The sequence below is a fragment of the Atractosteus spatula genome, chromosome 14 (genome assembly GCF_055471065.1).
Source record: "Atractosteus spatula isolate fAtrSpa1 chromosome 14, fAtrSpa1.hap1, whole genome shotgun sequence".
In the NCBI taxonomy this organism is placed as follows: Eukaryota; Metazoa; Chordata; class Actinopteri; order Semionotiformes; family Lepisosteidae; genus Atractosteus; species Atractosteus spatula.
The window spans coordinates 8,825,782-8,838,758 of NC_142719.1; the positions used below are offsets into that span (position 1 = coordinate 8,825,782).

General features: G+C 38.6%; 1 protein-coding gene across 2 annotated transcripts; it reads left to right on the top strand.

Moving 5' to 3' along the window:
- Positions 1-946: 946 nt before the first annotated feature.
- ptafr (platelet-activating factor receptor) lies at positions 947-8,452 on the top strand. 2 transcript variants are annotated; one of them, XM_088933328.1, is made up of 3 exons: positions 947-2,016; positions 2,234-2,524; positions 4,767-8,452. In XM_088933328.1, exons 2-3 carry the CDS (start codon positions 2,522-2,524, stop codon positions 5,847-5,849), a joined length of 1,086 nt encoding a protein of 361 aa, XP_088789454.1. In that variant the 5' UTR covers positions 947-2,016; positions 2,234-2,521; the 3' UTR covers positions 5,850-8,452. The 2 variants fall into 2 exon arrangements, with proteins under 2 accessions (XP_088789454.1, XP_088789455.1); XM_088933329.1 differs by lacking the exon at positions 947-2,016 and adding an exon at positions 4,127-4,224 and having other exon boundaries at positions 2,185-2,524.
- Positions 8,453-12,977: the final 4,525 nt, after the last annotated feature.

A 12,977-nucleotide genomic window follows, 5' to 3' on the forward strand; every position in this document is an offset into this window, starting at 1 on the left:
GGAGTCAGCTGGAAAACCTTTTTCATAGACAGCTGTTTTACTCTGACCAAGTTTATGATTTTTAATTTGAGAAATAGAGGGGGTTTTTCTGTAGTTTAAAACCAAAGTTCATCTAAAAGGAGATTACTGCCCTGCACAGCAGACATGTAAATTGCATTGAAGTTACACATTAAACTTTTATTTGCAAATACAGAATTTATAGAGGTAGGAAGGTGTGGTTAGGATAAAACCCTTTCTCATAAGTGCCAACTCCTTACACCTGGAAATAGCAGTTACATTGTGTCTAGCAGAAATTATTAACTGATGGGGGTTTAGGCTAGACTACACCTTGGTCCGTTCCACAACAACACATTGAAGGAAACGTAGACTAATGCTGTGTGAGAAAATCACAGGTGTGCTTAGGAACATAAGGACATCTTCAGGCAGGAGAAGAGTGTTTTTGCCCCATCAATTTTATTGTCCAAGTATCTTTCAAGACTCCTTTGAAACTTTCACAGTGTCAGAAAGGTTACAAACGAGAGGAGGCCATTTGGACAGTCTAGATCTGTCTTGTAGTTAGTAGGTAACCGAACCCAATGATATCATCTACCCATTTCTTGAAAGATGGATATCATGGCTGGCTAGCTTGTTCTATGCTCCCACAACCTTTTGGGTAAAGATGTGCCTTCTGTGCCTTCTTGGATTCAAATGCACTTCCATGTAGTGCTCCTTGTGCCACCTGGTTTGTGTTTCAGTGTTCATTCTGATATAAGCATTTTGAATGTTGTTTTCTCTGTTCATGACTCAGTTAAGTTCCTTCAGTCTGTCAGCTAAGACCATTCCCTTAGGCCCCAGAATATGACTGAGTGCTCTTCTCTGGACCGATTCCAGAACAATATATTTCTCTAATGAGAAAGGAGTCTATTTGCCATATGTACAGTATGTGTGCATTGGGATTCTTATTCATGCCATTCTTTTGGGAAATGCATGGTTCAGTAGACAACAACACACAATGTGCACTGTACATTACAAAACAGGAAATAATAAATAATAACAGTCACACCCAACCATAATTCACTACATAGCACAAAAACACACAATGTGTAGTACAGAACAGTACACACACAGGACAATTGATATGTTGAAGCCAAATAAAATGCAGAGTGCAGAGGAGCATTGAATTCTGAAGCATTACAGCAGTTAGCTGTTCACCGTGTGCACTGCTAGGGTAGAAGCTATTGTCATGCCTAGTAATGTGGGGGTGGCTTAGTAAAATATCTTTCTTAAAAGAATGAGAGGAAATAAGAAGGCAAAAGAAGATCTTGTGTGGTGGGGGTCTCAGTCCACAGTCAGCTGCAGATGGTTTCTCAGTGAAATGATGGTGACCAAGTGCTAGTTTACTTCCCTGTAACACTCTCCCCCTGTAGCACCAAGACAGAGATAACAGTGAGCAAATGTACGGTATACGTTGCGGTGGATAATCTTTACAGTAACAGGATACATCAGAAGAAAGTTTAAAAAAATACAAACCGGTGTGTCATAAATCTTTGTTTACATTCAAGTTGGAACATTTCTAAATATTAAACACGAAAAGGGTAGAAAGTAGTAGCTGTAACCTCCTGGCTGTGCCTGTTTTTTTTGTTTAAAGGCAGCTACAGTGTACATTCTGGAAACAAACAGACAATCTTCCCAGGGACTGACTTAATTTCAGTCAGGACAGCTCTTGCAACGATCTAGAGGATTTTAAAGTTCTATTTGTAATTATTTACCAGTACTGTTTTGAATGCAATTATTGTGGGGCTTTTAGCCTTCCCCTTTGAGGTACTACTTGCCTGTGAAGTGGGGGCAGGGAACCCTGGTCTCACAAACATGACTGCCATCTTCAAGAAATTCAACGCTCATCCTTTCCAGTCTTCACCTCCTTTGAGGCTTGTCAGAACAGGCCCTGGATGAGGTTTAGCTGTGCTGTCTCAAACCTTGTCAGACTCCCTGAAAAACAAGCGTGGGCTGGAAAGAATGAACCAAGGATTAATGGAGGTAAGAACACAGTACTATCTATTGTGTGTGTTGTACATGTGGTTTTTTTAAAAAAAACAACTATAAATAGGCTGTATCGTTGTTTTTGAAATAATTTGTTCTTCTTTACTATTGCGTATCGTTAAAAGCACTTCTAGTTTGCAGAATTTCCTTTGCAGATTTCTTAGTTTGGACATCATATTTAATTGGCAGATTCATGTGAATTCCTGTCTTACAGATCAGTTGCTCCACTACAGAAATTTAAATACCAAAAAAAGAGTGGACCACAGACGTAGCGTGTTCTGTGTTCTTTTGAAACGGAGCCAGGAAATGAATCACACTGTGAGATACTCCTTTCAGCTGCGCAAAGTTCACATTTGCCATACGTTGATACGACACGATGGATCAAGGAAGACAAACTCCAGAGACTTTGTTTTGCTCGATCATCACTAGGTGCCCCATCCAAGCAAGAGAAAACAAGGAATAGAAGCAGAGCTCTTTCTTTAAGGAAGCTTATTTCTTTTACATGGTGAGTATATTTCAAGGCAATTAAATGGGCATGAAAGCGAAAAATTATTTGTTTTGTGCTTCACTATCGCTGTGTCACTTTATTTAAAAAATCTTAAAAATTAAACCCTTGAGGTCTGAAATTTAGTAACATGTTGTTCCATACACCATGCCAGGGAAAATGTTAATAAGAATCGAAGACTGGAAGACAATGTAGAAGTTCAGTTATTTCTTTACACTGTAGCTTGTTTGTGTTGCTGGAAAAAGATCTGGACAGGTAGCTGTGAAGAGCAAATTTGTTTTTCTCAATAAATCAAGACTAGGTTCAGGAGGACCACATCATGCTGTTCATTTGAAGGATACTCACACTGGGAATTCTGCCTATCAATTTTAATTTTTTTAATGCTTATATTCTGCATTTGACATTATACATTTGGATAATGTTTAGCAGTGTCAGGTAGAATCAATAAATTTGAAAATGGGTAGGTACTAAATAATGCTAAACATAGACGATATAGCAGGAGCTATAGCTGTAACAAAACAGAATTGAGACCACTTTCTTGTGATGTATACATAAGAATTTCTGTTAAATATGCAGCCTGGCTGTTGATCTGCAGATAAACTTGCAGGTAAGTCTCAAGATTGCTTTCTCATTGGTAGCGCTCAGTAAATCTTTAAATAATCTTCAAAGACATTTTATGCTGTTCAGATGTTATCAGAAAGCTCTGCAGAAGCCTGTATTATCTTTAACAGCTTTGGGGCTTTCACTTTTGTAAAGTATTGCTTATCATTTTCCATTATTGCTATGAATTAATTTATGACTTAACTTGGTAGGTTATTAAATACTGTAAGTATATCGAAGTATATTTACTGTTTTGGGATTGTATGTAACTTTTGACTAGTTTGTACTTTGCTAAGTTTACTTCATTAGCTTCTTAGCAAGTACCAGTATAGAATGGAGCCAAGTTTCTTAATGCACAAGATTAGTGCAAGATTAAATTGCATTATGAAGATGTTTTTATCCCAAAGGCTTGCAAATCTCTTTCCACATTTGAGGGGGTAAACTTCCAAAATCCAACACTGAAATGCAGCTCCCAACTAGGTGACACCCAGCACCCATTCTGTGCCAGCAACCCCACTACACAGCAGAACATGCACAGGATTGAGAAATTGCCCAGTAATTACATTAAAGAGGAACTTTACATTGGGCAAATTATCCAAGCCAAAAGGAGAATTTAACCAAAACACTGAGGTTAATATCTCCATTCTTACTGACAGTGCTATGAGATATTTAATCACCAGTTATTCAGGACCTCAGTTTGATGTCTCATCTGAAGGATATTTTCTTCTAAAGACCAGTTTCCCCTGTGACCATACTGGGCCATAAGCTTGGGAATTCTGGTTTACAGGCAAGAGCGCCACCTATTGGTTCACCAACACCACTTACTGCAGGACCCAGGCTTTCATCCCAGGTCCTGATCTGCCCTGTCTTGCTTAGCTTCTGCGATTTTAAGTGTGCAGGTTAGAAGATAGTGATGCTGCTGTCCTAATGACATTTAAATTTACATTGTGTTTACAGAATTGTCATTTCAACAGGTGATGTTCTGTCCTTTTTTTTTCTCAGAGGAAAGAAAAGAGATCCAGAGGGCTGTAGATACGCTGTGGTTTTAATTATATGTGTTTGGGCAATCTTCTGGAGAAATCACCTTTTGTTCTTTCTGGGTGGGTGACCAGTCCAGTTCTTAGAGAAAAGCTTTGCATTTCTTTGAATTGTTGATGACTCATGGGGCAATTCCTTTATTACAGATCCCTTCTCATGATTGGCCTTAGGCTAATTTGCGCAAACCTCCTCTGCCTGAGCATTAATTTAAATGCTCTCTGTCTCATTAGAGCAAAGGAGAGGGTTTGTAAGCTTGTAGGGGACATTTGTGCTTGAAACATCCTACAGTGAGCTTAGTCTTTTTTACTCACTTGTCTAATTATTAAACTTAAATGAAAGAAAAAAATGTGCAATAAACTGAAATTGTGAAGGGTGCTTTAGTGAGAGCATATTTAGTGAACATTATGTGCTGTGACTTGCAGTTACGCCACATGAAGCATTTCCTTGGTTGCATCACTTTGTACTTGTGCTTTTTCAGATTGGCACAGAATGTAAAGTTCAGTTGAACAAGGGAAGAGGAGCATTTTCAGTGTAGCTTTTGCTCGTTGTGTTCTTTCTGTTGCTCATTTCCTATATTTAAAATTGTGTGTGTTATTTTATTCAGGAACCAGCAGCGAAGGAGAACATTTCTTCAGGAAACATGTCCACCAATTTTTCAAATCCGGTGGACTCGGGTTTCAGGTACACTCTCTTCCCGATCTTCTACAGCCTGGTGTTTTTTATGGGAGTGATATGCAACTCCTATGTGCTTTGGGTTTTCAATAAAATGCACCAATCCAGGGGGATGAATGAGATCAAGATCTATATGATTAACCTTGTCGTGGCGGACTTGCTGTTTGTGGCTGCTCTCCCACTCTGGATTGTATATTACCATAAAAATGGCAACTGGATATTTCCGGAGTTCCTGTGCACCCTTTCAGGCACCATGTTCTTTATCAACACCTACTGTTCCATTGCTTTCTTGGCGGTCATCAGCTTCAATCGCTACCGGGCCGTAACAAGGCCTCTGGAGGCTGCCAGCTCAGACCAGCGGAAACGAGGCATCATAGTTTCCGGGATCATATGGGTCTTAAATCTGTGCTGTGCTGGTCCTTATTTGTTCGACACACATGTCCACAAGACTGACGAAGGTAATTACCGTTGCTACGAGGGCTACAATGAGACAGACTATGAAGCAAATAAGAAGGTGGCCACAATTCATTTCCTGATCGTTGCCTTGTTTTTCTTCATTTTCCTTCTGGTTATTATTTGCAACCTCCTTATCATCCGGACACTCTTATCCCAGCCGGTGCCACAGCAGAACAGCCGGAAGACAGGGGTCAAGCAGCGAGCCCTGTGGATGGTGTGCGCCGTGCTGGGAGTCTTCATCATCTGCTTCGTCCCCCACCACATTATCCAAGGCCCCTGGACTTTGGCCATCCTGAATCTTTGGAAGACATCGCAGGATGTAAAACAGAGCTTGAACGATGCCCACCAAATCACCCTCTGCCTCATGGGTCTCAACTGCCTTCTCGATCCCATTGTCTACTGCTTTGCTACGCGGAAATTCAAGATCCACCTCATGATACGCCTCAAGATGTTCAAGGAAAGCCGGAAGTGCTCCAGGTACACCAGCGATATGGGCGTTTCCATGGAATTACAGCCCCACAACCACCTCGTGGAACCAAATGAGACGCCCTTAGCATAGAGGCTGGCAGCTCCCAGACATGTAATTTTCTTCCCAAAGCATCAAGCACTGACTTAGCTGAGGTTCCCTGAGAATTTTCCACCATTAACCAAGAGACAGCACAAGGAAGACACTGGAATAAAATGTTTTTCCTGAACCAAGTTTGAGTGACAAGTGGATGGAAGTTACAAAACTGCCGGTGGAAAGGAATTTCAAGCTCACTATGGGACACAAAGGACCACGCCCGCTCTTCCTGATGTAAGACAGAGAAACAGATATTAGCGTCTTTGGGGAGCAAACTCAGGTTTATGAAGTCAATCAGCAGGAAAGTCTTTGAGGAAAATTTTGAGAGCAAGGATGTCATGTATATCAAACAAAAAATGATATTGTAGTAACTGTTAGATCACGGCATCAGAATTTTTCATAGCAGAGAATTCAGCTTCTGCAGTTTAAGTTTTTTTAGAACATTTGGAAAGAACTTGAGATATCTGAGCTTTATATTCATTTAAAATTAATATCAGAGCTTGGAATTCTGAATTATGTTGTAGTCAATAACATACATTACCCCCTTGTCTAACTGATTAATTTGTAACTCATGGTAGATCTGGAGTGACAGAAACCTTAATTCTATGTATTTCTAACATAACTGACATGAGATACAGCGTTACATTTAGAGTATTGCGACAAATGTTATCTTATTTTAAAAGGGAATTACAAACATTAACTGATGTGTTAACTTAATGAAATAATGAAGGAAGAGTCTGAGTATGTTTATTCACAGCGATTTTTAGTATTAAACAGTGCAGATCACTGTCAGGAATGGCTAATTTACTTGAATGTGAAAATATTAAAAATTATTATGCTTTTAAAATATTTTAAAATATAAATATTCTTCTGAATCAAATTTACCGCATAGCAGTCTTATGAGAACTCAAGCTGGACTTCGAGTGCTTTGTTTTCAGAACTGTTTTAAAAATGATGCTTTTGTTTTGTTTTAAGCCAAGTGTTTTAACAAATTGCTTTACTACAGATGTGCATTTGTAAAAATAAGTACATTTGTAATATACCCTGTTTGTTACAAAACAGTTATATACTAGCTTTAAATGTTTTTTAGTTTTTAGAAAAAAAGGGGAAATTCTACTTACATTGCAAGTTAAAATAAGTCTGCTTTAGCCTCCCTTATTGAGAGCTTTAACTGTGATTGTTTTAATTTGTTTTCACAAAATCATAAATATATTATTTTTTATGATCATTCTTAAATTTGTCAGAAATATTACAGTGTTTTTGAGCAAATGCAACACTGTGCTATTTATGGAGTATTCTTAAAGCAATTCCATATTTGTTTTTTGTTTAGCTGAGCAATGTGTCAGAAGGGTTATGCTTTTATTATGAGTGGTTTGAAAAACTGGTTTTGTAACCCATGTAATGAATAATTAGTGGGTCATTCTTGTATACTGTTTGCAAATAATTCCTATAGGGTCTTAATTAGTTGAAAAACTGGGGACAAAATATTTAAGTGGAGCTCAAAAGAGAGTGACTCTGCAACTTCACCAGAAAGTCTGAAAAATGTTTTCTGCCTGATGTCTGAAGAATCTGAACTAAAAAAATGAATTTTCCCTTGTATCTTGTATTGAAGTCATCTTGACATGCAACTTTATTGGGCCAATGGGCTAAACATCAAATTCAGCTGAAAGAGATCACCCTGCTGTATGCAACACTGGAAAGACAATGGGAAGGGTTTGGCATTTGTTCTGGCTGAATTATACTATTATATGAATTCTGTATGTGCAAATATTTTAAAGAGATTTTAAAAAATAAAGCCATCCAGAAGAACAGCTGAGAAGCAGAGGATCAAGTTTTTTTTATCTACTAGATATATCAGTGTTGAAAGAAAAAGTAATATGAGTAATATCATTGTTAAAGGATTTTTTGGTAACTCATGGTTTAATTGCATACCAAGTCTCTGCGTGTTATAATCCTGTTTGAGATGGACATTGTTTAAATGTGAAGATCACCTGAAAGCTGTATGAAATGAAGAGGGTAACACCTCCTTACTGTGATTCAATCATCTTTGTTGCCTGCAATTAGAACAATTTCTTTATCAAATATGTTTACAGAAACGTTAAAGAAACGAATTAGTTCAGTGTAGTACATGATTGAGCTATTAAAATTAAATCAGGTGTATGTATATAGCTGACACTTCATTAACTGAAGGATACCTGAAATTATTGAGCTGAATGAGCCTTTTTTTATGTGTTGTATTTGGTACGTTACTGTATTTTTACTTACCATGTTAAATATGCATTTTTGGTACAATGATTTTGAGTATTGTTTTTCAAAATAAAAAATACCATATAAAATTAAGAAACTGTATCTCTTAATGGATGTGTGCCTGGTTTTGACATTGCTATAATCCTAAATTACTTGTGATCATGTGTACTTCTCAATGTTAACAAGGGGTTGAGAGTGCTGCAACTAAATTTTACTTATACCAGTTTTTTAGGTCATAAAACAAATCCAGCATGCCAATGGTGTACTGCTCCAACAGAGATAGTTAATCGGATGTTGCAGACTCACAAGGAGTTGATGCTGATCAAACAATAAAAGTGTGAAAATTGCTCAAAGTTCTGGTTTTGGTTGCCAATGACGTATCTAACACTGAAAACAAACGTGCAGTTTAACGGTGTTTGTTTTGAGGGTTTCAAAATATTTCACACTGATACGGAGGAAGTTTGCAAACACCAAATATATCAGCCCTTGATCTGAGGACATGAAAAGGGAAAGAGTCAGCCATTTTGGTAAATGTTTGCTCATGTGTCACGGCAACAGGTTACTTTTCAATGTAAATAGTACATGTTGCATTTATGCTTTTTTTTTGTTGCATTTCCTTGGTTACTGAAACCCTTTTCTCTTAGTTGGATCACAGTACAATTAAAAAACATGAATGTAAATGTACAATACTACCCATTTTTCTCATTTAGGTGCTCACAACTTGTTTATCTGAAATATCGCTGAAGTTGTTTATTACACTATAAAAAAGTCATTACTGTGCTGAATTAAAAAGAGAAGCCAGAACATTTCCTTTGCAGTCATTAGTCACTAAATATCAGTCTCAAACCTACAGCACATACAGTATAAGACCTCATCGGATTTAAACCGAGATGAAGGCTAGCTTATTGCATCAATGATCTTGTACAGCTATTTCCTGAATTTTCTCTTGGAATTGGCTTCAATATCATTGCAGGGCAGTTTGTTCCAGACCCTTGCAGAACTCCACACAAAGACAAGTAAAAAGGGGAGCTGTAATTTTATCAGCTGAATGCCGGGGAGCTGGATGTCTGCCTCTTGAGAAATACAGGGAGGAGAGCTGCCTTAGTCAGTGAGGGAGACCGTAGTGCAGGGGTGCCCTACCAGTCGATCACGATCGCAAGAATGTTTGGCAAAAAATAAATGGGCTATTTGACTATTTACTTTTAGCCTAAAAATGCATTCAGATCTGTGCATGTAATGTCATACGTTTTAGTGCCCTTGTGTGTGTTTAACCCTTGTCGAATGGGTTGTAAAAGTTTTTTCCCTGAGTGCTGGCTGACACTGCAAAAAAGGCTACAGGAGCTCCGTAAATGAAGTGTATGTGTGCTGCCCAAGAATGTTCTCTTGGTTATTGCCGCACGAACCCCACATTCCCTACAGTGCATAGTGCAGCGAAACAGAAAACAGACTGGCGGTGACAGAGTCGCCAGCAGTTTGAGAAGTTTGATTGCCTATTTGGCAGTTTTGACAGTGTTTGAGCGAAAATGATTAAGCAAAGAGACCGAACATTTACCGTTGCCACTAGGAACGGGAGCATGATTATTATTTTTTTTGTACCATCGCATTCAAATCTGCAATGCAAACGTCTACGCAAAAAAGGGAAATATAGAACAATATTTCAAAACTGCACACAAAACGTATGATGTGGACTTTCTCGCTAATAGTGAGTTACGGAAAAGTGGAAAGTGGAAAAATTAAAATCTCAGCTAGCAGCAGTCAGTTTTTACGAGGCCTAATACAAGAGGGAAAGCGGCAATCATTGCATCGTTATGTGTGAGCCATGTCCTGGATCAACACAAAGTCATTCAGGGATCAAGAAGTAATAAAATAAAAGGCGTTTGCTGAGGAGATTTCAAAAACAAACATTTTTGGTGAGGTTCAGACAGCTGTTGCCTGAAATCAAAGAGTTTCTCAAGTCATGTAAACATGGTGAATAAGCCCAATTAGAGGGTGACCAGTGGCTCCTGGATTTAGCATTCCTCACAGAGTTGACTGAACTGCCGAATGAGCTGAATGTCGAGCTCCAGGGACAAAATAAAAATGTTATCGACATGATCAGCAGTGTCATCACGTTTAAAACAATTACAAGTGTCCTCAAGTAAGCTTCTCGGTGCCAATGCTCACATTAAGGAAGGATATTCTTTTTTCTAAAATGAGGAACATTATTTGTTCACTGTAGCATGAGTCACTTGCTTTTATTTGCTGTCATTTTAGTGATGGGTATTGTTATTCTACTGATGTGCCCACAGTCTTATATCAGAGCTTCAAATTCACAGTGGTAGATCGCACTGGACTGGCAAATGTAAAAGTAGATCTTACATTGAAAAAGGTTGGGCACCCCCGCCATAGACGAATACTGTTGGAGTTTTAAGTCAAGGTTAAAAATGTCATTAGTAATTAGTGGTGGTGTTCCGTTCGTGGAAAAGTGTGGTACGTTTAAGTGAATAAGTTCTTTGCAATGCACAGTCATGTTTTGTTGTATTTTACGTTTGCTGTTTTTCCAGTAACGACAGGCTCTTTTGCCTTTGGCGAAATGAGACTAATCCTTGTATCTTCCAGATATGATCACAATATTCAAAAATCAAACTAGTGATTTCTACATGTTTTTCTGGTAATAGATTTTGATCTTAACTACCTTAAATTTGATTTATTATTTCCTTAGTATTACATATGAATTTCAAAAGAATCTGTAAATAGAAACCGGTGTTTTAGGACACTTCTCTAGAAATTACTTAGTGTCAGTGAATTAACAAAGGTTACAGCAAATTCATGGTCTGAGAGATCATTCCACAGCCTTGATGCTGTAAAGGTGAGCACCAGTATTTTGAATCTGAAATTCAGAGGGAGCCTGTGCAAGGAAGGTGTATACTGTATGTTAATTGTTTTGTTTAAATTGTTTGTTTAAATGTGCGGTTGAGCTCCAAACATGACTTTGGTCTGTAATGTGTTTGGATAGACCAGCGGGCATTGCAATACACAAGCCTGAACAAGACAAAGGCTGATTTTGGAGATTAGGAGGGAAGTATATGGATTTGTGCAATGTCACAAAGATGAAAAAGAGATTCAAAAGGTTAAAAGATTCCTGACCTGAGGTCTGATTCCAGAGCCCACAATAGCCAAACTAAGGCTGACACATTTAAACAAGTAAAAACAAAAGCTAATCAACATAACTTGAAAAAGAGAAGGACACCCAAATTCTATCCACAGGTTTCCTTCTGAATTTCAGAATCAACTACATTTTCTATCACAAATGGTCTTGATATGCTCATTTTCACTGAAAGTGATTTTACTTGCCTGTCTCTAATGAGAGTCTGAATTCTGGTGGATCTCCTTGACTGCTTTCCTTGTTTTGGCAGGGAATGGAAAAGCAATTCTGTAATTTACCAGCAGAGGTGAAAATCTACACTATATGTAAAAGAACACTCTAACTTGTGTTAGCAAACAGCAAATCATTTACAAATAAGAACAATCTTACTTTTTTAATTAACTTGCAGTTCAGAATGAGCAAGTTAATTGATACACTTTTTGTGTTTTTGTGAAGATATTATAGGTTTCAAAGAACTTTTAAATGGAATTTCAACCCTTATATGGCTTAATACATGTTCTGAGGTGTAATGTATATGCTTAATGAACTCTATTTAAGAATACAAACATGAGAAAAGATGATTACGTGAGCAGGCCATTCAGTACATCAAGGTGTTCAGCAATGCTAGATCTTATAAAAGACTTTTCTTCCCTCCTGTGGTCAAATGTGGTTCTTGCAGCCTCCTGCTGGCTAAATATAATATATGCTGACATACTTCGCTTTCTCCAGGCACTTCCTGTTAAACCTATTCATGCTGTCTCACATTGTTTTTCCTTGTATTATCTCTGGCTACTGCACTTTGGAAAATGTCGTGATTACGTTTCTGTTTATTGCAGTGAGAGGGGAAATGGGTTCTGTGGCACAGAGTCAGTGATGAGGACACCCTTTAAATTCCAAAATGTGATGACCAGGGTCTTGTCCAGGACTTTGTCCTGGTGTGTGGGATGATGGAGATCCCTGGGGCTTCCATGCAAACTCTTGTATTGTCTCAGGATTCAAGACCTCAATATCTGTATCAGTACCTGCCACCCTGTAGCAGGGGAAGCCGTTCCCTGAAGATTTCCAGAAGACAGGTAATCTGATTCCTTCAACCAGTGTCCATCTTGCAGAGACCCTGGGCATACTCGGATGCTATGGATTATAATCAAAAAGCTCCCATGGGACATTTCATCCCCACACAGCTAACTCATTTATCATCAGTGGCAGAACTTGCTTTTTGCAGGCCCCTGTGCAATTATGTTATGGGTCCCCCATCCCTCTCCCCCTCTTCTCCCCCCTCCCCTGACAAGGTACAATAGCAGCACCATAATAACATAAAAGAGCCTAGTCACTCATTTGACATTTATCCTGTGGGTCCCATATGATGTATATAGAGAAAGGTTTATCGGATGGTCCGATAAACATCCCCAGACTCCAGCTCACGGCCAGTTAGGAGGATCGCTGCTGTGGTGAATTCCTCTCTGTGTTGTTCTGTGTTCTCAGCAGCATTGCACAGTGTTTTTCCTCCTCAGTCTCTACTCTGTCGGTCGCTATCAAGCGGTGACCTGGAGATAACATTACATTGAGCTTGACCTCTTTATCTGCTGTGGCCCCGAAAGCCTCAAACCTCTCTGTTTCGGTTTTCCTTTTTGACAGCATCACTTTATTTTTTGCGGGATAGACCTGTATGGTCTATGGTGAGGGTGACCCACAGCTCATTTTAAAAAATGTCACTGACGTCCTGTGTTTTTTTCCATTTTGATGCATATTTAAAT